Here is a 26,317-nt window from a genome sequence, read left to right as displayed (position 1 = left end):
GAGTTATAAAGTCAGAATTTTGAGATATAAACTCGTAATTGCGTGATATATAAACTCGCAATTGCGTGATATAAAGTCAGAATTGCGAGATATAAAGTCGCAATTGCGAGTTATAAAGTCAGAATTCTGAGATATAAAGTCGCAATTGCGTGATATGAAGTCAGAATTGCGAGATATAAAGTCAGAATTCTGAGATATAAAGTCGCAATTGCATGATATAAAGTCAGAATTCTGAGATATAAACTCGCAATTGCATGATATAAAGTCAGAATTGCGAGATATAAAGTCGCAATTGCATGATATAAAGTCAGAATTCTGAGATATAAAGTCGCAATTGCATGATATAAAGTCAGAATTCTAAGATATAAAGTCGCAATTGCGTGATATAAAGTCATAATTGCGAGATATAAATTCGCAATTGCGAGTTATAAAGTCAGAATTCTGAGATATAAAGTCGCAATTGCGTGATATGAAGTCAGAATTGCGAGATATAAAGTCAGAATTCTGAGATATAAAGTCGCAACTGCATGATATAAAGTCAGAATTCTGAGATATAAACTCGCAATTGCATGATATAAAGTCAGAATTGCGAGATATAAAGTCACAATTGCATGATATAAAGTCAGAATTCTGAGATATAAACTCGCAATTGCATGATATAAAGTCGAAATTGCATGATATAAAGTCAGAATTGCGAGATATAAACTCGAAATTGCGTGATATAAAGTCAGAATTCTGAGATATAAAGTCGCAACTGCATGGTATAAAGTCAGAATTCTGAGATATAAACTCGCAATTGCATGATATAAAGTCAGAATTCTGAGATATAAAGTCAGAATTGCGTGATATAAAGTCAGAATTGCGAGATATAAAGTCGCAATTGCGAGTTATAAAGTCAGAATTCTGAGATATAAAGTCACAATTGCGTGATATAAAGTCAGAATTGCGAGATATAAACTCGCAATTGCGTGATAAAAAGTAAGAATTCTGAGATATAAAGTCGCAATTGCGTGATATAAAGTCAGAATTTTGAGATATAAAGTCTCAATTGCGTGATAAAAAGTAAGAATTCTGACTTTTTTTCTCGCAATTCTGACTTTTTTTTCTCACAATTGTGTGAAACGTTATTTCTCACAGTTCTGACTTTGCTTGCGTTTCCTTTGCGATTGACTATCAGGATTGCTGCTTTGTTATTATTGTAGGCCTACATAAAATGGAAGACATCATAAAGGATTATTTTTTAGCGCTGATTTACCAATAAAGAAATGTTGATTTTACTGGAGGAGACACATAAAGATTAGTCTCCGGACATATGCATTATGCAGGAATATGCATATAGAATGTTTCCACGGTAACCTTGTACACAAGTACAGCGTTTCAAGGAGAAAAAACAGCTTTTACTGCCATCTAGTGGGCTTAATACTAAAACACCAATTCCTATCAAGTTTCATAAATTTTGCAACTCAAGGGTAGAATGATGCAATTCTGCAAATTACAGTCGAGGTATTTGGGCAATAAAAGTTGTTTTTAACAGAATGGATACACTAATTAATTTTACATAACAATAATAACAATATAATAGTAATAATAATAAGAATCAGCTGTGGTGGAGGCGCAATAAAACAGACAAAGCTGAAGTGGCACATTTTATACACCAACAGCTTCAGACTTCACGGCAGCACGGCTATCGCTGGATGCACTGTTACAGAGACACTGTCCGTCAGTTAATTGCGTGATTAAAAAGTCAGAATTCTGAGATATAAAGTTGCAATTGCGTGATATAAAGTCAGAATTCTGACTTTTTTTCACGCAATTGCAACTTTATATCTCAGAATTCTGACTTTTTATCATGCAATTGCGACTTTATATCTATAATTATAAAATATAATTACAAAATTTTTTTATCATTCTAAAGGATCAAAGCCAACAGTCGTTCTGAAGCAAGATCCATCATATCCAGAGATCTACACTGGGGAACAAGTCAAACTCATTTGTAGCATTAAGGAGGAGACATCAAAATGGCAATATCAGTGGCAAAAACATTCAGTGCTAGTAAACAATAATACTTACACTATCCTAAATGCTACACTCGATCAAAACGGGGAATACAATTGTACCATAACAAGGAGAGAGATGACATACACAGAGACCACAAAACTGAATATAAGCGGTAAGATTAATCTGTGTTATACATGAAGGCATAAAACAGCATGTCAAAAAATGACCAGTTCTCTTACATTATTATGGTGTTTTTCTGTGCAGAGCCGCCTCAACCAAAACTGTCAATAGAGTCTGAATGGAAAACATTTTACCCAAATGAAAATGTGACTCTAAAGTGTTCAATCGATGGTGGTCCAAAAGAATGGGGCTATGCATGGTTTAGAAACAGATCTCAGCTTTCAGATGTCAAGAACATTTCCATTTCTGGAGACACACTCTCAATCAGCTCAGCAAAAGCGAGTCATTCAGGACAGTATAACTGCAGAGGAAAACATCTGACGAGAACACCAGTGACTACAAGACAAACAGAACCTCTGCAACTTCAAATTTATGGTAAAACTACTTATGATATTCTATGATTAATAGATATGAATGAAATTGACAGGCCCCTAAAAGAATTCAGTGAAGAAGTTGTTTATATTTTAAGATGTTCATTTACATTGGCCTCTATCAGTGTACAGTGGTTAATGTCAGCATTTGCAGTTTCCTGTCTAATCTTCTTGACAGTGGCCAGACACTATTAGCAGTCAATTCATTTAGTCTCAGATTATAAAGAATAACAAGCATAAGCAACTCAAGGCAGTTACTGTTTGAAGAGAGTGCATTATTACTAATTCTACCCCTGTGATTCTTAGATAACACACCAAAACCAGACATCACAAAGCATCTGTGGTTTGAGTTCTTCTACACTGGGGAGAAAGTCCAGCTCGGTTGTAACATGCCTGGTGATGGATGGAATTATGACTGGTATAAAGACTCTAAACCTCTGAACACAGAACCCCCCTTCCCTATCAGCTCAGCATCTCTCTCTGACGCTGGTGTCTATTACTGCAAAGCAAAGAGAGGAGACTTCTCAGTGGACAGTGAGACTCTACGAGTGCAAGTTCAAGGTGAGTCCATAATTTACCTCTTTATAGTCATTTCTGTTGTGGAATATGCTTCCGATTGTGCATTCTTTGACTTTACAATGTCTCAGTAAATTTCCCAGGAAATGTACAGACTGATTAACTGTAGGCCCACTTTGGAAGCGTCCCCCAAATGTGCAGATGTAAATAAAATGACATAGAGTCAAGAGAGTTAAATATGTATTTTAGATTAATTGATTTCATAAACAGGAAACACATTCGTTAAAGGTTCACGGTAAGTTTTGCCAAATAAAAAATCTGTTGTCATTTTAGCTAAAAAGAAGCATGTCATGACTAAATCATAATCTGTTTCAGAAATTTCTCATTTTAGATCACAGTTTTTGGAATTTTGTATGTTTCATAAGCTCATAATTATTTTAAAATGTCAGCACTGTATAGTTTTTAATTTAGTTTTGGTGCTGTTCCAGCCTTAATTTAGGCAAACATTTCTTGGCATTTTCATTGAAATCATAAACAAAACCAGCATAAATATTATTTTATTAGTCTTTAAATTATTGTTATGATTCTAAAATAATTACAAATTATTTTTATAATTATAAAGGATCAGAGCCAACAGTCCTTCTGAATCAAGATCCATCATTCACAGAAATCTACACCAGTTCAGTTTGTTTCATTATTATTACTTTGTTTGTCTATGCAGAGCCGCCTCAACCAAAACTGTCAATAGAGTCTGAATGGAAAACATTTTACCCAACTGAAAAAGTGACTCTGAAGTGTTCAATTGATGGAGGTTCAAATGAATGGGGCTATGAATGGTTTAGAAATAGCGCTCTGATTTCAGTTGACAAGGACATTTCCTTTTCTGGAGACACACTCTCAATCAGCTCAGCAAAAGAGATTCATTCAGGACAGTATACCTGCAGAGGAAAACATCTGAACAGAACGACAGTGACTACAAGACAAGCAGAAGCTTTGAAACTTCAAATTTATGGTAAAACTACTTATGATATTCTATGATCAATAGATATAAATGATATTAACAGGCACCCAAAAGAGTTCAGTAAAGAAGCTGTTTATATTTTAAGCTGTTCTTCATTTACATTGGCCTGTATCAGTGTACAATAGTTCATGTCAGCATTTGCAGTTTCCTGTCTAATCTTCTTAACAGTGGCCAGACACTATTAGCAGTCAATTAATTTAGTTTTGAATTATGAAGAATAACAAGCATAAGCAAATCAAGGCAGTTACTGTTTGAAGAGAGTGCATTATTACTAATTCTACCCCTGTGATTCTTAGATAAAACACAAAAAACAGACATCACAAAGCATCGGTGGTTTGAGTTCTTCTACACTGGGGAGAAAGTCCAGCTTGGTTGTAACATGCCTGGTGTTGGTTGGAATTATGACTGGTATAAAGACTCTAAACCTCTGAACACAGAACCCCCCTTCCCTATCAGCTCAGCATCTCTCTCTGACGCTGGTGTCTATTACTGCAAAGCAAAGAGAGGAGACTTCTCAGTGGACAGTGAGACTCTACGAGTGCAAGTTCAAGGTGAGTCCATAATTTACCTCTTTATAGTCATTTCTGTTGTGGAATATTCTTCCGATTCTTTGACTTTACAATGTCTCAGTAAATTTCCCGGGAAATGTACAGACTGATTAACTGTAGGCCCACTTTGGAAGTGTCCGCCAAATGTGTAAATGTAAATAAAATGACATAGAGTCAAGAGAGTTAAATATGTATTTTAGATTCACTGGTTCATGATTTAGGTTCATGTAAATTTCGCCAAATAAAAAATCTGTTGTCAGTTTAGCTAAAAGAAGCATGTCATGACTAAATCATAATCTGTTTCATTGTAAAATACAGCCATTTTAGAAATTTCTCATTTTAGAACACAGTTTTTGAAATTTTGTGTTTCATAAGCTCATTATTATTTTAAAATTTCAACACTATAGTTTTTAATTTAGTTGGTAACACTTTATAATAACTGCACACTATGAAGTATTAGTTAAGCATTAGTAAATAGGAAATTCATCATTTATAAAACATTAATAGACATTAGTAAGCAGTATATAAATACAGCTATAAATGCTTTGGTCTTGATTTACAAGCATAATGTGTTTAATAATTGTATTTTCATACTTTATTAACAATCAATTTATCATTTATAAATTATGTATTACATTATTTACAATCCAGTTATTTAGGAGTTGTCAGTGGTTAATAAGATAATTTAGATAGAAAGTGTAAGTAAACGATTAATAAACTATTTAAATGTACATTTATGCATCTTATTATTTAGACATATAGTAATAGTTACTCAGTGTGTTAATAAATTATTTATTAACACATGTTCCTACTGTAATTCATGATTAATTCAGGTAGTTATAAAACATTTAGTAGCTGTCAGTTGACTATTTTTGTGAGCTCATCTAAAGTGAGGACTATTTATTCCCTGTAAAGCTTTTATAAAGGAGATTTAAAGGATACAGAACATAGAAATATTTATTTCAAGCAAAAAATGAAACTTTACGACAGGTAACTTGATATAAAATTAAAAATAAACCTCTGCAATGTCACAGAAAATAAAAATTCCTGCACACCTCTAGAAAACATAACTGCAGTAAAATGAAACTAAGCCTTTGCAATCTGATTTAAAAATAAATTTCTGTAAAGTGTAAACATTGCTGAATATAAATTTACCAGTGCCAACACTGGATTACAGGAGTGCAAAAATGCAACAAAATATATATATACAAAAAAATAATAATAATAATATAATAAAATATTTCAGTGTCAAAACTACCTCAGTACTAACTTTAAAACATTAGAGAACAGCAGTGCAGAAGATAACTGAGCCTTTAAATCTCGTTTGTAAAGCTTTACAAGGAATAAATAGTCCTCACTTTAGGATAGTTAAATAGTTAACTGACAAGTACTAAATGTTTTATAACTAGGCTACCTGAATTAATTATGAATTACAGTAGGAATATGTGTTAATAAATAATTAATTAACACACTGAGTAACTATTACTATATGTCTAAATAATAAGATGTATAAATGTACATTTAAATAGTTTATTAATCATTTACTTATACTTTCTAAATGATCTTATGAACCACTGACAACTCCTAAATAACTGGTTTGTAAATAATGTAAAACATAATTTAGAAATGATAAATTGATCATAAATAAAGTAGGAACATACAATTATTAAACACATTATAGACATGCTTATAAATCAAGAACAAAGCATTTATAGCTGTATTTATAAACTGCTTATTAATATCTATTAATGATTATAACTGATGAATTGACTATTTACTAATGCTTAATTAATGCTTCAAAGTGTGCAGTTATTATTAAGTCTTACCATTTAGTTTTGGTGCTGTTCCAGCCTCAAATTAGGCAAACATTTCTTGGCATTTTCATTGAAATCATAAACAAAACCAGAATAAATATTATTTTACTAGTCTTTAAATAATTGTTATGATTATAAAATAATTAATTATTTTTATAATTATGAAGGATCACAGCCAACAATCCTTCTGAAGATCCATCATTCACAGACATCTACACTGAGTCCAGTCTGTTACATTATTATTATTATTATTATTGTATTTATCTGTGCAGAGCCGCCTCAACCAAAACTGTCAGTAGAGTCTGAATGGAAAACATTTTACCCAACTGAAAAAGTGATTCTGAAGTGTTCAGTTCATGGAGGTTCAAATGAATGGGGCTATGAATGGTTTAGAAATGGAGCTCAGCTTTCAGATGACAAGGACATTTCCTTTTCTGGAGACACACTCTCAATCAGCTCAGCAAAAGCAAGTGATTCAGGAAATTATACCTGCAGAGGAAAACACCTGACAAGAACACCAGTGACTACAAGACAAGCAGAAGCTTTGCAACTTCATATTTATGGTAAAACTACTTATGAAAATATTGTATTATTGATATATGTGAAAGAATGAATGACTGGCACCCAAAAAATGTTCAGTGAAGCTGTTTATATTTTAAGATATTTTTCATTTGCATTGGCCTCTATCAATGTACAGTGGTTCATGTCAGCAGTTTCCTGCCTACTCTTGACAACAGGTTTCAGCAGTCAGACACTATTAGCAGCATCCAAATTTGTCAATAGCATGTCAAAGGAAAACATTTTTTTTTTACTCTAGTGAAAAAGTGACTGAAGTGTTCAGTTGATAGAGATTCAAATAAATGGGGCTATAAATGGTTTAGAAATGAAACTTCTCAAGGATAAGGACATTTCCATTTCTAGAAATACTGTCAGTCATCTCAGTAAAAGTGAATCGGGATTGTAAGTAAGAGAAAAACATGGAAATGAAAATGTGAAAGTCATTTCAGAAATTAACAAAATAATTCAGATAGTGACAGTCAGGAGCCTTAAAGAGGTCAATGATGATTTTGTTCTGCTTTCTGTTCACTCAAACAATTATTTGGGTCTATGGATTACACAGTTTTAACACACACTAACACACTTAATGTGATGCATATTTGTCAATCATACTTAAATCAAACAAGTAAGAATTAGATTTGTGCAACATGATTCATGTTTTTGAGTGTATGATTGATTTAGCTTCTTTATTGTTGCATCTTTGTATTTTAGAGTGGAAAGTGATTTTCAGTGGGAAATTCAGTTCATAGTCTCAGATTACCTAGAATAACAAACATACTCAAAGTTATTGTTTGAAGGTGGTCCATTATTTATTTTTTTACCTCTGTTGCTCCTAGTTAACACACCAAAACCACATATCAGAAAAGATCAGTGGTTTGAGTTCTTCTACACTGAGGAGGAAGTCCAGCTTGGTTGTAACATGCCTGGTGATGGATGGAAGTATGACTGGTATAAAAACTCAAAACCCTTGATAGCAAAACCCAATCACACCATCAAATCAGCATCTCTCTCTGACACTGGTGTCTATCACTGCAAAGCAAAGAGAGGAGACTTCTCAGTGGACAGCGAGATTCTACAAGTGCGAATTGATGGTAAGACCTGTGTACCCTTATAAACTGCCTCTTGTGGCCATTTATTTTATAAAATAAAAAAGTGGCAAAGCACTCAATGAAATGAAAATGTGAAGTTAGTAATAGTTCACCCCAAAACAAGAAAATCTTTTCAGCATTTACTCACCCTTATATCATTCCTGTACAACTTTCTTTCTTCTGTGGAACACAAAAGAAGATATTTTGAAAAATTTACTTATTTTTGTCCATGTGAAAGTCAGTGTGGTCTAATGCTGTTTTGGACCCCACTGGCTTCCAAAATATCTTCTTTTAAGTTCAATGGAAGAAATGCAGGTGTGGAAGGACATGGGGGTGAGTAAATAATGAGTGATTCTTCATTTATGAATGGACTATCACTTTAAGTGTAGTTTACTACATGATATGCTTTGAACATACATGGTTTAAATTGATTTTAACAAGTAAGTGCATTTTAAATAGTTATCCAAAGTAGTAAAAGTAAAAGCATTGATGTCTATTGATTAGGATTAATTAGAAGGCTCAGTATGAAATATATTTTATAACAAATTATTTATAAAATAACCTTTTGTTTTGTTCTAAGTGCGTCCACCTGCAGTTCTGAGTCTGGAGACTGAATTGAGCGACATTATGTCTGGAAATATCCTGACCCTCAGGTGTAATGTCTCAGAAGACAGACAGTGGAGCTACGCCTGGTTCGAGAACGGACAGAAGCTCAATGGATCGTCACATATTTTCAAAGTGACAGCAACTGAAGAAACTATTAAAAGTGAATTCAAGTGCAAGGGAATAAGAACAGAGAGACCACTGTACTCTGCTCTGAGTGAGGGCTTCACGGCCAATAATATTAGTGAGTAACATACAGTGTATAGATGTGAATGATTTGTGGATTATAAGTCAAGTTATAGTCAAGATTTTCAAGATCATATATTTAGATTAAAAATGAGAAGAAAAAAAACAAAACATTTTTACATAAATTTTACATTTCTACATAAATCTTTGAAGGTAATGATCATTTCCCTCTTTATTACAGTATTAAAAAGAAAAATTCTGCTGGCCATCTCCGGATGTCTCGTCTGCTGTATTATAATCCTGATCATTGGGTGTCTCATTCTAAGATTCACCCGTAAACCAGGTACAAACAGAAAACAATTCATATACTTCTGAAATTTAGTGTCTTAATTAATGATATTGGTCTCATCATTAAAAAACAAGCAGTGTCTATTATACCAAGCACCAACAGCCAGCCTCGTGTCGCCCATTGCTTCAAATACTGTAGTACTGCTTCTATTTATACTTTCTTTGAATAGTATCTGTAAAAGGTTCCAGTGTAAACATGATTCTATTTGTTGATATTTACATTTGGTATAAACAGTTGCTATTAAACATGTAAGCCTTTGATGTGGATTCAGCCATTTTGAGTTTGTTGTCATACACTACCATTCAGAAGTTTGGGTTTGGCAAGACTTTTTAATGTTTTTGAAAGACTTCTCTTATAGTCACCAAGACAGCATTTATTTTTTTATATTATCAAGAATACAGTAAAAACAGTAACATTTAGCTTCTGTGTTTTTAATTATATTAGTAACATCTTACATTTAATTACTTCTTACAAAACCTTTGTTTCTTATCATTATCTTTAGGGAAAAAAGAAACAGTACAAGATGACTTGTTTTTCTCAATGGCAGACTCCAAGAACCGTAAGTTTTCTGACCTTGTGTGGAAAGTTTTTTGGAAAACAGCTTATAAATTATATGAAGTGATGATTTTTGAAGATGTAAAAATGCAGAATGTTTTCTGTGATAGGTAGGTTTAGGAGTAGGGGTAGTGTAGGGGGATAGAATGTACAGTTTGTACAGTATAAAAACCATTACGCCTATGGAATGTCCTCACTTTGATAGCAAAACAAACCTGTGTGTGTGTGTGTGTGTGTGAGAGAGAGAGAGAGAAATGTATCCACATTTATATTTATATGGGTCTATAATTACTCTGCAGAAACTGCTTCACCCCTGGAGGAATACATGGACAACAGTCCCACAGAGATGGAAGGTATAATGTGCCTTTTACTGTGTTTGGCTGACATTACAATTACAAACACATTAATGTACTCATTTATTTTAACAAATGGTACCATTTCATATCATGTCTTATACGTTGAGATAATATTATATGAAGAACTATTAGAGACTCAACAAGTTAAGTTTTTTTTGGCATTTTGCATGAATTTGCTTGTATTTGCTTGTATTTCAAGCCAGGATTGTGATTTTGGATTTTTAAACTAAAATAAATCACTACACTCTCTGTCATTCAGAATGTGAGGAAAAAGAAGAACTGGTCACTGATCATGTTTCAGCCGTTGATGAAGATGGTGTGATTAAAGGTAAGAGACCTAACATTCATCTACAAATGTCTATCATATAATAATATTTGTAACATAAATCAATAATTTCATTTTCAGTACACTCTAAAAAGTAAGACAGGGGACCTTAAAAAGTTAAAGTTTCTAATTTATTGAGTTAATTAAACATTTTAAGTTCTGTTGACATAACTCAAATTTCGCCATTACTCAAGTAGTTGGAGCGAATAAATTTTTTTGAGTAATCAACTTAAAAATTTGTGTTTTATTACAAATTATTATGGTCCTCTACATAATTTCCTAAACATAATTTAATTCAAAGTTGTCATAACTCAAAAAGATTGATGCAAACTGTTGCGTTAGTTGCTGAGTCAACACATTTTTTAGAGTGTACATTACATTCTTAATAATAAAGGTTCCAAAAGGTTTTTTTTTTTTTTACTGTGATGAAGAACTTATTAGTGATCATTTCACTCATTACAAGATACATTTTTATTAGTGTGAAAATGTTTTATTAAACTAAAGAAAGAACCTTCAGTGCAGTGAAAAGGTTCCACTGATGTTTAAACATGGAACAATCAATGCCAATAAAGTACATCTGAACTGTGTTACGAGTGTCTGCGACACAAATGCTGGTGAGATGTAGCGTGCCCTTTTGGCAACTACCCTTACACAATCGTAACCTACCCAGCGTCCCACGTAAAAATGACAGGGACAGGGCTTACCCTGGGGATGGTTGTAGCTGCTCCTCTTATCATGATATTTCACAGGAATGCTCCGGTTCTCACTTCCCATATTGCTTTGCACAGGGGAGAGCTTGCTCTTTTCCCAGTTGGCCAGACGCCTCAGATGGCTGAGGTGCCTGAGCACCAAGTCTCTGTGTTCATATAACAGATCTCGAGAGTGAGCTAGAATGAGCTAGTCTTTAAGATAGTTCCAAATGTCCATCTTACTGAGCGGGGTAAGGGCAGCTTCCACGACTTTGATAAAGACTTGGGGAGACAGGGACAGCCCAAAGGGAGGACCTTGTACTGATATTCTCAACCCTCTAAAGAAAAGTGTAGGAACGGTCTGTGTCGAGGTAAAATTGAGACATGAAAGTATGTATCATTCAGTTTGATGGCTGCAAACCAATCCCAGGGGGCGAACTCATTTGAGGATGCATTTCTGCATGAGCATCTTGAATGGGAGCTTGTGAAGTGCATGATTCAAGACACGCAGATCCAAGATTGGCCGTAACCCACCGCTTTTCTTGGGTACGATGAAGTATGGGCTGTAAAACGTTGACTTCATCTTGGCTAGAGGGACAGACTCTACTGTGACCTTCGCCAGCAGGACCGCAATCTCTGCACACAGGACAGGGACGTCTTTGTTTGCCACAGAGGACAACAGGATGGGTTGGCATCCTGCTAGCGATCGCTGTACACAACCACTCTGCTCCGAAGCAAAGTATAAATGAATGAGCCTTATATACCTGTATGTTTGGGTAGGAGTGGCTTGGCATGCAAATCCCACTGGCCAATATCCATTGATTCGTTTAGTTACCACTCAAAGATGATTGGGCTCCCAGGCGAGACCCCAGTATGTCAGTATCGACGTAACGTTTGAACGTGACTGACTTAATGGGAACATTTATTTTTAAGTGTATATAAAATACAGGAGTATACCGTAATAATGTTTTTGAGCAATAATTACACAATCTCAGAAATCAGTTCTCACAAATGACTCACATTTTTCTCTTGAAGATGAAGACTCGCCAGCGGCAGAAGCTAATGGCCTGACATCATTTAAAGGTAGTGAAATTACACTATTTTAAAGGCGTTTTGTACTTTTTATAACTTGGTCTTAAAAATCTTACCTCTTGGTGTTAAAAAGTGTTTCACACTAATCCTGAGTTAACGTCTTTTAATCTGGGTGATAAACTGCCTCAATGCTTTATTAAATATTCATGCACTTTGTAGTCATAAAAACATAGTAACCTCATAAATAATAATCACTGTTATTATACTTGTAAATATGTAAATAAATGTATATGTAAGTCCCATCCAGGGTTTAAAAATGTACAGAGTGAAATCTCGAAACCTGTGATTAATCATTTCAGACTCTAGATTAAGTATGATTAAGTATGATAAACCCATAAAAAAAAAAAAAAAAAAAAGATTTTGAACTTATTGTCATGTTTCTGCCTCTCCAGGACTCTGAACCATTATGTCAGCAATCAACATCATGATGGAGTTTCTATATTTGCACAGAGGCAGCTAAATTATATGCTTATATTAAAAAAGACTGCATTAGCATGGCACTTTGTCTAGTAGCAGCTGCACTTTTGTATACTTTTAATTGCTGAAAACCAGCTTGTTTGCAGCTTGGGAAAATGTAGAGTTGAACAACAGTGTTGTGGAGACAGCTTACTGCCTTAAATGAAGACACTGATTGTAAAGGGAGATGAATAATAGACAGAAAGAAATTATAATTATCAAAAGTAATCAAAGCTATATCTGTTCTATCTGTCTACCCATTTTTTGTTTTTTTGTTTGTTTTGTTTTGTTTTGTTTTTTTGAACTTGCAAATTCAACTATTAACATGACATCATAGAAACAAATGATTGTAATACATCTACTGGAATATTTTGTTGTTGTAATTTATTTGCATATTGAACAAAAGATTTATTTTTTTTCCTACTGTTTAAGTACCACCTTTTAAAAATATGTAGTTTACACGTTTTATTTGAGATATTGTTTTTGTGTGTGTTTGTGTATTCTGTTTTTAGTTTTTAGTTTGTTGTTCTGGATTATTTACATTCAAATAAACATGTAAGACTAACACAAAGTTAGACTTTCACTTGATCATCCAATAAACTGGTTTTGAAAAGCCGTATACACTCATTTTATGTTTTCTGAAGTCAAACTTATGAGAATCGTATTATAATACTACCCAAATGCCTTCACAGTCTACTTGATTACAACGTTGTGCAGTTACAGAAGTAATAATAATAATAATAGTAGTAATAAACATTTTCTCTGAATTCTAATTAACTCTCAGGTTATCTATCTTGAGGAAATGACATGACAGGCATTTTTCTAAATAGTTTTATCCATTTAATTTACACAAAACTAACTTAAAGATACACTATGTAACTTTTTTTTCTGTTCAAAGTTAACATTCAAATTCAAATAAGTCAATACATCATCAATCTTTTCGTCTTACCCTGATTCATTGGCCCTCATTTATCAAACAATTGTATGCCAGAAAACTGTACGTATGCTCGTTTCCACGCAAAATTTGGTATTTATCAATATGAGCGTGAGCAGTGGCTACGATCAAATCTCACGTCATGTCTCAGCTCGTGTATGCATGTTTTTGAGTTAGCGGGAACTTGCGTGCAGCATAGTAGATCTGGTGGAGAACTGTTATGAGAACATTTAGATTATTTTCCGACAATCACTCACTAACTGATCATTAACTATTAAACGACACAATTAAAATGTCAAATTAAAATTAAATTAGAATAGATGTGTGTCTTAAAATACTTAAAATAATGTTTTTTTTTTTTTTTTTTTTCTTTTTCTTTCCAGGGATTTAGCTTTGGATGTGCAAATGTAAACATCAAAAGAACATAAGGATTTACACATCGTGCACCTCCAAGGCAGAGAAAAACAGAATATATAGCCTGCAAGGAATAAAAAAAATAGGACTACACGAAATATATTTCACTGAAATAATTAACAAAACAAAAGAGAAAAACTGTGCATCTAGTAGGGCTAGTACAGGCTATACTCATTTGACGCATTGTATTCATTTTCTTTATTTTATTAAAATATTTGTCTTTATTTTATTAAATCCAATTGATCGCGCGGGCGCCTCAATCTCACACACAGATACTACATGTAAAGTTAGCAACACTAGAACTGACATTTCAGCCATTTATCAGCAAACTAAAATACAGACAAAGTTAACACTGCTCAGTTTAATGGTCCAAATACATCTAGGAGTACATCTGTACCAGTCGGCGCACACAACACCCATCCAAACACATTTTTGCGCATGTGAAGGATGTTTCACATGGATATTGAAACAAGAGTGAAATAGAAAGCCTTGTTTACATAATGAACAGTAGTTCAGCAACCAATAAATGTTACATTGCGAATATGGAAACGATTGGATTAGGCTATGTGGCTATATGATCCCAATTCAGTTTTGCTTTAAATAAATTCATTTCTGGTTTATAATGAATGCCACTATAGCCTAATTTGTGTTTTAAAATATATCTACTTATTTTTCGTTCTTGTTCTTGTTCTTTTCTGAATAAAATAAATTTAAAGGATTTTCTGTGAAGTAAGGTACTAAAATAACCAAGTTTATATATATTAATAATGTTTGTAAGTATTTTGTTTTATTTACCGGTATTTTTATTTAAATTAATTTTGTTTTTTGAAATTACGAGGTTGATAGGTGTTTTTAGAGTAAGATACATTTCTTTTTCATGCGATTACTTCCTCTTCATGGCCGGGTTATGTTTCTCTGTGTCGTAATTTGGGGCGTGATATTTAAATGATGACAGTTTTCAGCCGCCACATTTATCAACATCCATTCATTCGTGTGACGGAATTGGCTGCTTACGAAAGTTTAATGAATCATAAGTGAGCATTGTCGTAAGCTGATTTTTTCCATTCGAATGTATGCTGGTTTCTACATTCGTTTGATAAATGAGGGCCATTGTGATATGGCTATATTATAAGTGTTTATATTTTAGACCTAGAGGGATGGTTTTCGTGGGAAATTGTGCTCATACGTCACTCACCCACGTGTGTTTCTTTATTTCCATAAATATTAGGGATGCACCGATCGGTATCAGCCCAATACCAAGCTCATGTACTTGTACTCGTACTCATAAAAATACCCCCGATACCAAAGACCGATACCTCACGTGACGTAACTGACAGAATTTTCCGTGCACAGAGACACCGACGGCTGCAGCAGAAACAATGTCAGCCTCAGGGGTGTGGAAATACTTCAAAATTAATTATGAAAACCCACACATTGCGAACTGCATGCAAATCGCGCTGAATGACAGACCAGAAGCGCTCTCTCTCACGCGAGCTCTCTCTTTTTCTTGCGCGCAATCCCAGTTCTCTCAGACAGCGCACGATCAGTTCTCCTTGCGCCTGAATGGTCAAATGCACAAATAGTTTTAAAATGTCCATCATGTGGAGTATTTCACGTAAATACAGTCGGTTATGGCTTAAGTGGACGTAAACAGGTGGCTGAAAACAGGATATGTGTCAGTGTATTACATCCTTGGATTCAGTCTTAAAGGGAGAGTAGCCTAATTAAATATTTGTCTGTCTTTAATATTTATAAAACAACAAAAGATGTTAAATGAAAGATATATATATATATATATATATATATATATATATATATATATATAATGTATACACTCACCTAAAGGATTATTAGGAACACCTGTTCAATTTCTCATTAATGCAATTATCTAATCAACCAATCACATGGCAGTTGCTTCAATGCATTTAGGGGTGTGGTCCTGGTCAAGACAATCTCCTGAACTCCAAACTGAATGTCAGATTGGGAAAGAAAGGTGATTTAAGCAATTTTGAGCGTGGCATGGTTGTTGGTGCCAGACGGGCCGGTCTGAGTATTTCACAATCTGCTCAGTTACTGGGATTTTCACGCACAACCATTTCTAGGGTTTACAAAAAAATGGTGTGAAAAGGGAAAAACATCCAGTATGCGGCAGTCCTGTGGGCGAAAATGCCTTGTTGATGCTAGAGGTCAGAGGAGAATGGGCCGACTGATTCAAGCTGATAGAAGAGCAACTTTGACTGAAATAACCACTCGTTACAACCGAGGTATGCAGCAAAGCATTTGTGAAGCCACAACACGCACAACCTTGAGGCGGATGGGCTACAACAGCAGAAGACCCCACCGGGTACCACTCATCTCCACTACAAATAGGAAAAAGAGGCTACAATTTGCACGAGCTCACCAAAATTGGACAGTTGAAGACTGGAAAAATTTTGCCTGGTCTGATGAGTCTCGATTTCTGTTGAGACATTCAGATGGTAGAGTCAGAATTTGGCGTAAACAGAATGAGAACATGGATCCATCATGCCTTGTTACCACTGTGCAGGCTGCTGGTGGTTGTGTAATGGTGTGGGGGATGTTTTCTTGGCACACTTTAGGCCCCTTGGTGCCAATTGGGCATCGTTTAAATGCCACGGCCTACCTGAGCATTGTTTCTGACCATGTCCATCCCTTTATGACCACCATGTACCCATCCTCTGATGGCTACTTCCAGCAGGATAATGCACCATGTCACAAAGCTCGAATCATTTCAAATTGGTTTCTTGAACATGACAATGAGTTCACTGTACTAAAATGGCCCCCACAGTCACCAGATCTCAACCCAGTAGAGCATCTTTGGGATGTGGTGGAACGGGAAGCTTCGTGCCCTGGATGTGCATCCCACAAATCTCCATCAACTGCAAGATGCTATCCTATCAATATGGACCAACATTTCTGAAGAATGCTTTCAGCACCTTGTTGAATCAATGCCACGTAGAATTAAGGCAGTTCTGAAGGCGAAAGGGGGTCAAACACAGTATTAATATGGTGTTCCTAATAATCCTTTAGGTGAGTGTATATACATATATATATATATATATATATATATATATATATATATATATATATTACAGTCATGCTCAAAATTATTCATACCCTGTGAAAATAAATCTGCTTCATTGAATACTTTTGATCTTTTATTTTAAAAAAATCTACAAAAATTCCAACGTTTCATTTGAGAATAATAACTTTAAAGGGGGGGGGGGGAATCTCATTATGAGAGAAATGTTTTTCTCTAATACACATTGCTCACAATTAATCATACCCTTTTATTCAATACTGTTTGCAACCTCCTTTTCCCACGATAACAGCTCTGAGTCTTCACCTATAATGCCTGATGAGTTTGGAGAACACCTGACAAGAGATTAGAGACGATTATTCATGCAGAATCTTTCCAGATCCTTCAGATTCCCAGCTCCATGCTGGTGCTTCTTCTCTTCAGTTCACTTCACTCATTTTCTTTAGGGTTCAGGTCAGGGGACTGGGATGGTCATGGCAGAAGCTTGGTTTTGTGTTCAGTGACCCATTTTTGTGTTGATTTTGATGTTTGTTTTGGATCATTGTCCTGATGGAAGATCCAACCACAGCCCATTATATGACTTCTAACAGGGACAGTCAGGTTTTGATTTTTTATCTATTGGTATTTGGTAGAATCCACGATGCCATGTATCTGATCAAGTAGTCCAGGACCTCCAGCAGAAAAATAAGCCCACAACATTAAAGATACAGCAGTATATTTCATTGTACACATGGGGTACTTTTTACCCCTGTGTGCACCAAACCCATCTTAAAGGGTCATGACCTGTTTTTGTCACGGAAAGAATGACAGATGCAAGTGCAAGTTAATCTCTTTATTAGAGCTTCACACCAGAGTTAGTCATTAAACGAGAAAAGACAGTAGCAGGAGAGTGGTGACGCAGGGACTTCGATGGGCAGCTGGAATCCTGTGGTGAGGTGAGATGGTGTCGTGAGCCCGTGAGTCCGTGCGTCCGAATCCGTGAGTGCAATCCAAGGTGAGAGTCCGAACGAAGAACAGGAACAGGAAACAACGACGAGGTAATCCACTCCGGGGAACAAACAAACACGAGAGAGCACAGGACACAACACCAGGATTCCAAACAACGATCTGACAAACACGAGACGAAAGACAAGGCGTTAAATAGGCAGATGATGATTGCACACAGCTGCCGCTGATCAACAATCAGCGGCGACGCCCACACAGAACAATCAACCAGACACACCCACACAAACACACAGACACCAGAATGAGACAGCGGATTGATCAACCGTGACAGTTTTAGCCTGGTCGTTCATACCTCTAAGCTGCAAAATCTCTGTTAAAATGGGCGTGTAAAGATCTGGAAAAGTGGGAGTGTAGAGGGGGAGAAGAGAGGAGAGAACAACCAATGAAGCACAGACATAGAACACACTCATTATACAGAATAATGAATATTGATATATGAGCATGGAGAAAATGACAACAAACTCCCAAGCACAAGGGAGAAATGCGAAAGAATATTTAATAGGGCTAATAATAGACTACTTTGATTACGTTTACGAGCACTGCAGTGTCAAAATCAGTCTTTTGTCTATTAGAATAATCGTGTCGTCGCGTTCAGATATAGGCTACACCACTGTATCAGTGTCCAGTTTGCACATATAATTCATTTGAAGAAGACTTGATGAAATATGTGTGCATAACTACACCATGCTGGTTAATGTTTGGTAAAGGAGAATGTGTGAAATAAAAACTTTAAACACAGATATTTTATTCTGTATGAGCTATGAGGCACGTGGCTAGTGTTGTTAAACACAACGCGAAGCTCCGCGCTGAAACCGATCATATGCGCGCTCCGCATCTATATCATAACAGTCGTATTTTTCATGTGTTCGTATTCAAACTCCAGTTCTGACCGCATCGCAGGCAAAATACAAACAACACATGTGCTGCTGGGGGAAACATACACACAGCTCGCGTGCTTGAACGCAGCTAGAGCAGGCAGAGGTAAATGAACAGCACTTTTGTGACATTTGAATTCTCTGCTGTAATGCGATCTCACGTAAACATATTTTCCATTTGTGCTGGTAGATAACAGCAAAACAATCCACATGCACACAAACCTCTGCTCTGGTCGCGTCGCAGGAAAACACATTGTGTTGTAGCACTGAGGAAACGAGCACCAACGATATGTCTCTGAATGACAACAGACCGAGGCGAGAGAAGTGATGCTTCCTCATGCATAATACCGCAATTATAATCTTATGCATACTACAGCACAGTGATTGGATTGAATGAGCTTTATGTCATGAATATATGTCAAGAATCGCTCGAAACGGTCTACGTCAGCATGTTCGACCATGCCCATACTTGGGCTGAAAGTACATGATTACATCATATTTTGTGACGTTGCTCCGACTCAGCTTTTCAAACTGGAAGACACAAATCGCTCTGAAAACATTAATGAGTACCTTTAGTGTTTTCAATGATGTGCAGCCTATTTATATCTGTTTACATCTCAAAAAAAGTGTTTTGGGGTTTCATGACCCTTTAAGTGTTTGCTGCTAAAAAAGCAAATTTTTTTGCTTCATCTGACCATAGAACATTTGAAAAGTAACTGACACTACTGGAACTTCAAACGGGATGGGTTATATAGTAAGATGAAGCAAAAAAATTCACTGCTATTCTAAAGAGCAAATTTCTGCAACGTTGTTGCAAATGTCGCACCATGGCTGTCAAGCCCCTCTGCACACTGATGACGGGCACAGTGAGTGCATGCGATGTCTGGGGAAGTCCAACGCAGAAGCTGTGCTCACTGAAATTACCTGCTCTCACTGCAAGACTGTGAGTCTGGCCTCTTTGCACTCGTGGATCGCTTTCTTTTCAGAGAGTGACTCTGCTCCTTGCACCCTCCTGTTTTCTTCCTCCCAGTGACCTGTGAGGAAAAAACAGCGGGTCAGAGGATCCCAGTACTCGGATTAGAGTGAGTTTACGCCGGCTCAAGTCCTGTGTACCTCACTCTCTCCACAAAGAGAGGTTTCACCCGTCCATTTCTCCCACCCTGACCAGGGCCCCTCTGCCATTGCGAGCGACCTGGTCTCGTTCGGGGGATCTGATGAAGAGCTGCTGGATGACAGCATGTCCATAGCGGCCTCGAATGCTAAGGAGTGGTCGGACTCACTTCATGACCCCGCCCCCTTGCCGTCTTTGGAGCCAATCGATGCCAGGACGTTCATTGACTCTGAACTCACCCGAGTGCTGTCAAAGTGCTGTCATGAGCTCACAAAGTTGTGGCGCGCCCCATCCTCAGCCCTGCCTACATCCTCCTGCCCCTCACGCTCTCACTCTCACTTCCGTTGACGGCACCGAGTAGAAAGGTTATGAGAAGCTGCGTCCTTTGGACGAAGCTGTAGCCGCATACCTGTGCCTGCCCACCGCCATTGGATGGAAAACGAAGGTCGCCCACCCATCCAAGCTCTGCCGCACTATGTTGGCCCTTGCTGGATGGGCGTACTCATCAGCCGGCCAGGCAGCTTCTGCACTCTACACCATGGCGGTACTCCAGGTGTTACCAGGCTAAGCTCCTGCGGGCCCTGGATGAGGCTGGTCATGACTCAGCCGCCTTCAAAGAGCTGTGCAGGTACTTCGCCACGGACCTGGCCCTGCGCACCACAAAGACCACGGCTCAGGCTATTGGGCGTTCGATGGCCAGTCTGGTGGTGCTGGAGCGCCACCTGTGGTTAACGCTGACCGAGATCAAGGACGCGGACAAAGCAGTCTTCCTCAACTCGACTGTCTCCCCCACTGGTCTCTTTGGTCCCCCTGTTGATGGTTTTGCTGAGCGATTTCACAGCCGCACAGAAGTCGTCACAGGCTATGCGACACTTCCTGCCAAAGCGCTCCAGCTCTGCTACTTCGAGGTGCCCCAAACCTGCCCCAGCTCAGCCCCAGCTCAGCAGCCACCCAAGGCTACACCACCAACCACTCAGTCTGCACCACGACCTGAGCACCGGCAGCACTCACGCTCTGATAAGCGCCACCCCCCGAAGCGACAGGGACCCTGGCCCAAGATAGTGCTGGACCCTGCGCCTCAGAAGTCGGCCTCATGCCCAAGAAAGGAAGAGGAGAAGGTTAAGTCCCACTGCAGCCGGACTACCTTCCAAAATGCCTTGCTCTATTTTCCTGTCACCCTGATCAGTTCCAGGTGCCTGAGAAAATGTGTTTGTTGCCTGCACAGAGCCTGTTCAAATTCCCTGGCAGTGAACTGCTGTTGTAGCGAAAGTAATAAAAAACAAACATACTCAAAAAGAGAGCAAATTTCTTCTTCCACCCCATATGTGCACCACAGTCCCTCACAGCGACTTAGTGCCAGAACCTATCCAGCTCCTTGCCACACGGGCCGAGGCCTAGCAGGCAATCCCTGAATGTCAACTTGGGTGCTGAACATAATAAAACGAGGTTATGTAGTCCAATTCACTCAACGAGCCCCGTTATTCAACGGCATGGTCCAGACCTCTGTTGAAAGCAAGGACTTGCACATCCTGCGTTCCAAGGTGAACACCATGCTGGCAAAAGGAGCCATAGAAGTTTTTCCCCCAGCACTGAGCGAGTCAGGTTTCTACATCAGATACTTCCTAGTTCCCAAAAAGGATGGTAGTCTTCAGACCCATCCTTGATCTCAGACATCTGAACAGGGCCCTGATAAAGCGCTTATTCAGAATGATCACTTTGAAGCAGATCTTCCTGCAAATATGCCCGGGTGACTGGTTCTTTACCCTGGATCTGAAAGATGCTTATTTTCACATCCAGATAGCCCCCCATCACAGGCAATTCTTGAGATTTGCCTTCGAAGGGATGGCATATCAATACACGGTCCTTCCGTTTGGCCTGTCCCTAGCTCCCCACAACTTTCCGAAGTGCATGGATGCAGCTCTCTCCCCTCTGAGACAGATGGGTGTGTGCATCCTGATCTACCTCGATGACTGGCTCGTTCTGGCCCAGTCGGAGGTGGAGCTTATATCTCACAAATACATCATCCTCAACCACTTTGAGTGCTTGGTGCTCAGGGTCAATTTTCCCAAGAGCTCATTATTTCCCAGCCAACGTGTCTCGTTCCTGGGGATAATTTTAGACTCGACTCGCATGAGGGCCGTGGTCTTGCCAGAGTGATCTCTGGCCATTCAGCATTCTCGGCCGCTCAGAGAGTTTCAGAAGATGCTAGGTCTAATGGGCTCAGCATCCTCAGCTCTACATCTGGGCCTGCTTCACATGTGTGCACTGCAGTTCTGGCTGAAGCCACGAGTCCCCTACCAAGCCTGGCGAAATGGTCGGTGCTTGCTCAAGGTGAACCAGGTCATGTTCTCTGATTCCCCTGGTTGTCAAACGAATCAGAGAGGGTGCTCACAAAGTCCTCCTGGTGGCTCCTCTGTGGAGGACCTAACCATGATTCTCGGACCTGTCTCAGTTATCGCCCAAGAAACCATGGCCGATTCCTTTGAGGCAAGACCTCCTCTCTCAAGTGAGAGGAATGATATGGCACCCCAGACCCGAGCTGTAGGATCTTCACATGTGGTTTCTCAATGGGAGCCTGCAAGCTTCCCCAAGAATGTCTTAAACACCATCTCACAAGCTAGATCTCATTCAACAAGACGTCTCTACTCCCTGAAATGGTCCATCTTTGCTGCCTGGTGCACGGCCCGTGGCGTGGATCCATTGACTTGTGACATATCACAGATATTGTCCTTCCTACAAGGCTTAATGGATAGAGGCCGTACTCCCTCTACCCTTAAGGTCTATGTCACAGCTATAGCAGCCTCTCATGCTCCTATAGCAGGGCAGTCAATAGGGAGAAACAACTTGGTTGTTCACTTCTTTAAAAGATCCAGGAGTTTGAACCCTCCCTGTCTCCTCACGGTTCCTACCTGTGACCTATCCGTGGTTCTTAGAGGTCTTAAAGGCCCTCCCTTTGGGCCAATCCAGACTGCCAACTTACGTCCCTGTCGCTGAAAACTGTTTTACTGCTAGCTTTAGCATTGGTTAACCATGTGGGAGATTTGCAGGCGCTCTCTGTGAGCCCCTCCTGCCTTGAATTCGGGCTTAGCGACTCCAAGATCATCCTGAAACCAAGACATGGATACATCCCGAAGGTCCTATCCACCCCTTTTAAGACGCAGTTGGCTATTCTCTCCGCTCTTCCTCATTCTCAGGATGATCAGGAATCGAACCTATTCTGTCCTGTCAGGGCCCTGAGGGCCTATATTTACCGTTCCGCCTCTTTTCGCCAGGCGGAACAGCTTTTTGTCTGCTTCGGTGGCCGCACGAAAGGTCTTCCGGTCATGAAGCCCAGACTTTCCAGATGGATTGTCAATGACATAGTGCTCGCTTACTCCTCTTTAGGCCTTCAATGCCCTTTAGGCATAAGAGCGCATTCCACGAGAGGCATGGCCTCCTTGTGGGCATGGTCCTGTGGCGTTTCCATCGCTGATATCTGTGCGGCGGCTGGCTGGGCCTCACCATCCACATTTGTCAGATTTTATAACCTGGACGTTCCTGTGCTTCAGACACAGGTCCTTTCTCCATAAGCCTCACCGCTGTGACTAGCTTATGTTTTTTTCTGTTATGTTCGCCGGTTCCCGCCTCCTCCTTCCCACATCTACGAACCGTGTTACATTGGTGCCGAAACCCGGGAGGGAGGAGGGTCATGCTGGAGTAGAGCACAGTCTCGGGAGTACACCCTGGCCTGCGAGGGGCGATGGGGGTATGTGGTGAGCAGGGCGGGCGAGAGCCGTGAGGGAACGGCGCAAGAGTTGGCGCGAGAATTAACGAGCTACACCTGGGAGGCGCACCGGCCTTGCGTCTCTCATGGAGGAGCTCCGGTAGCATAAAAGGAGGAGCGACGACAGTGAACGACGAGAGAGGACCAGGCCTGGACTTTATTTTATGTTTTATTATGTTTGTGTGGCCGGCAGACGTCCGCGAGGGTCTGCCGGCATTTCTTTCGTTTTGTTCTTTGTTTATTTTATATTAAAGTTATGTTGAATGCTCGCCGGTTCCCGCCTCCTTCCTTCCCGTACATACGAACTGTGTTACAATGTTCGTGCTAAAAATGTGCTACTCAAGGATATACAAGTACAAACTGTTCGTGATCCAAGCTGTAATTACAGTCTCCAGAGTGAGTTACAGTGGTAATGAAGGTGAGGGCACTTTATTACAGTTCATCAGAGTTGATTTACGGATATAAAATGTACCAGTTTATTAAGCACCACCCAAAAAGGCATAAGGTCTTTATATATTTGTTTACTGTTAGTTGTAGCGAGTGTTTCTGTGTTCTTCGCTATGTATATTGGTGATAATACAAGCGAAAGAGAGAGAGTTTATGGATAATATTTTAATGCACACTTGCACTGTGTTTTATTAAGCTCTTACAATGATTTTCTAGTGTGAAGTACAATAAATGTCATAAAACTCATCTATATAGTTTTGGCCATCATTCAGATGGTACAACAGGCTTGTAGTAATATAAGTGGATAAAAACAAGCCAATATAAGTTATAACCGTAATTAAACTAAACTATACATGTTCTATCTCCATGCAGCATATATTCGCAGTTTCTGACATTATAGTGCTTCCTGACTGAATCCTGACAGGGGAGAACGAGCTATAACTTCACATACACACTCTGGGGACAACAGACTTATTTTACATCTTGTAAAATGGGGCATAATAGGTCCCCTTTAAGGCTAAACTGGCACTAATACAGTACTAATAAAGACAATTTGACCCCTTACTCTAGAGATATGTTTGTTTAGTTATTCTGCAACGTGATCTCATGAGAATGTGCATTTTTACGAAAACTGTGGTTCTACAACACATACATTTACTTACGTTTTCATACACTGAAACGTACAATATTGACAGCACTAAAAATGATTCACTTAAGTGTAAAAACATTTTGCTGTTCGTGACTTTCACTGCAAACTCGCTTCAAAGAATTATGTTAAACAAAATTACACTTTAAAACCTTCAATTGAATAACATTTCTGTAATCGTTTAACCATTATTTATCATGTAATACTTATTTTGTTCGCCGTGGGACACAAAAGGCATACCATTTTCCGAATACCATTTTCGTAGATTAATAACTTAAATTCTGCTCTGTACCAGATACAAAACTATTATATATCACCAGAGAGGACTGCGACTGCAACACATCGTCATTCAGACTACTATTGGTAGTGCTTTTGACATTTTTTGACAAGTTACACTTTTCTGTCTGTTTTTTTTTTTTTTTTTTTTTTTATAACTACATTTTAAGAAATGGTTATGGGTAGGTTTAGAGGTTTGAGTGGATTTAGTGGCTCAAAATATCCTTTTTATGCTATAGTGTACTTAAATGGTCATTTCCCTAAATATTTACGTCTATTACATTCATTTTATATTCTCTATAAAATGGTTATGTTTGAGTTTAAGGATAAAACATTTATCTATAAAATGGTAAAAGGGAAATTATACAGATATCTTTGTTTATAAAGGATTCGTAAATATATATATATATATATATATATATATATATATATTTTTTTTTTTTTTTTTTTTTTTTTTTTTTTTTTTGCTGTAAATGTGTAATATGTTTACGTTTAAATGTTGGCAATACGTCCATGTTGTATCTTTCACCATTTATCCAAACGTACAAAAAAATATGTTTTGTGACTGTAAAAGTTATGTATTAATACTTATATAACAATGAGACAATGAGGCAATTCAATAAGTGCCTTAATTGAGAATATAACTTTGGTAACACTTTATTTTACGCTCTTTTTAGTAGTTGCTTAGCATGCATATTACTAGAATATTGGATGTTTATTAGTAATTATTAGTAATTATTGAGCACACTACCTTAACTATTAATAAGCAGTAAATTAGAAGTTTATTGAGGGAAAAGTCATAGTTAATAGTGAATACATGTTCCCTATTCTAAAGCGTTACCATAACTTTTACTTTATAATAGGGGGATAAAATTGTACAATTGTACTGTATGGCCATTTAGCCTTAATTATTGGCTTATTCTCATCAATAAACTTGAATATCACTCAATAAGTGCCATAACTAATGAGGATTTAACTTTCACTTTAGAATAGGTGGTCATTGGGTCTTTATTAGTACTGTATTAATCGCAGTTAAACCTTAATTATTGGCTTATTCTCATCAAACATGAATATCACTGTTAA

The 26,317-nt window shown here is 37.9% G+C and overlaps 1 protein-coding gene across 12 annotated transcripts in view; it reads left to right on the top strand.

Moving 5' to 3' along the window:
• Positions 1 to 1,916: 1,916 nt before the first annotated feature.
• LOC125259754 (hemicentin-1-like) overlaps positions 1,917 to 26,317 on the top strand; it is an 85,109-nt gene continuing 60,708 nt past the window's right edge. For all 12 annotated transcript variants that reach the window (XR_007182903.1, XR_007182904.1, XM_048177667.1 and 9 more), the window contains exons 1-5: positions 1,917 to 2,170; positions 2,263 to 2,553; positions 2,856 to 3,110; positions 3,787 to 4,077; positions 4,383 to 4,637. Coding sequence is in view for 10 of the 12 variants with exons in the window: in XM_048177667.1 (XP_048033624.1) it covers positions 2,134 to 2,170; positions 2,263 to 2,553; positions 2,856 to 3,110; positions 3,787 to 4,077; positions 4,383 to 4,637 (1,129 nt within the window). In the remaining 2 variants the exon portion in view is untranslated. The remainder of the gene's footprint in view (positions 2,171 to 2,262; positions 2,554 to 2,855; positions 3,111 to 3,786; positions 4,078 to 4,382; positions 4,638 to 26,317) is intronic.

The sequence above is a fragment of the Megalobrama amblycephala genome, linkage group LG24 (assembly GCF_018812025.1).
Source record: "Megalobrama amblycephala isolate DHTTF-2021 linkage group LG24, ASM1881202v1, whole genome shotgun sequence".
Taxonomy (NCBI): domain Eukaryota; kingdom Metazoa; phylum Chordata; class Actinopteri; order Cypriniformes; family Xenocyprididae; genus Megalobrama; species Megalobrama amblycephala.
The sequence above is the reverse complement of the archived record's forward strand: the minus strand, read 5'-3'. Positions and strand labels throughout refer to the sequence as shown.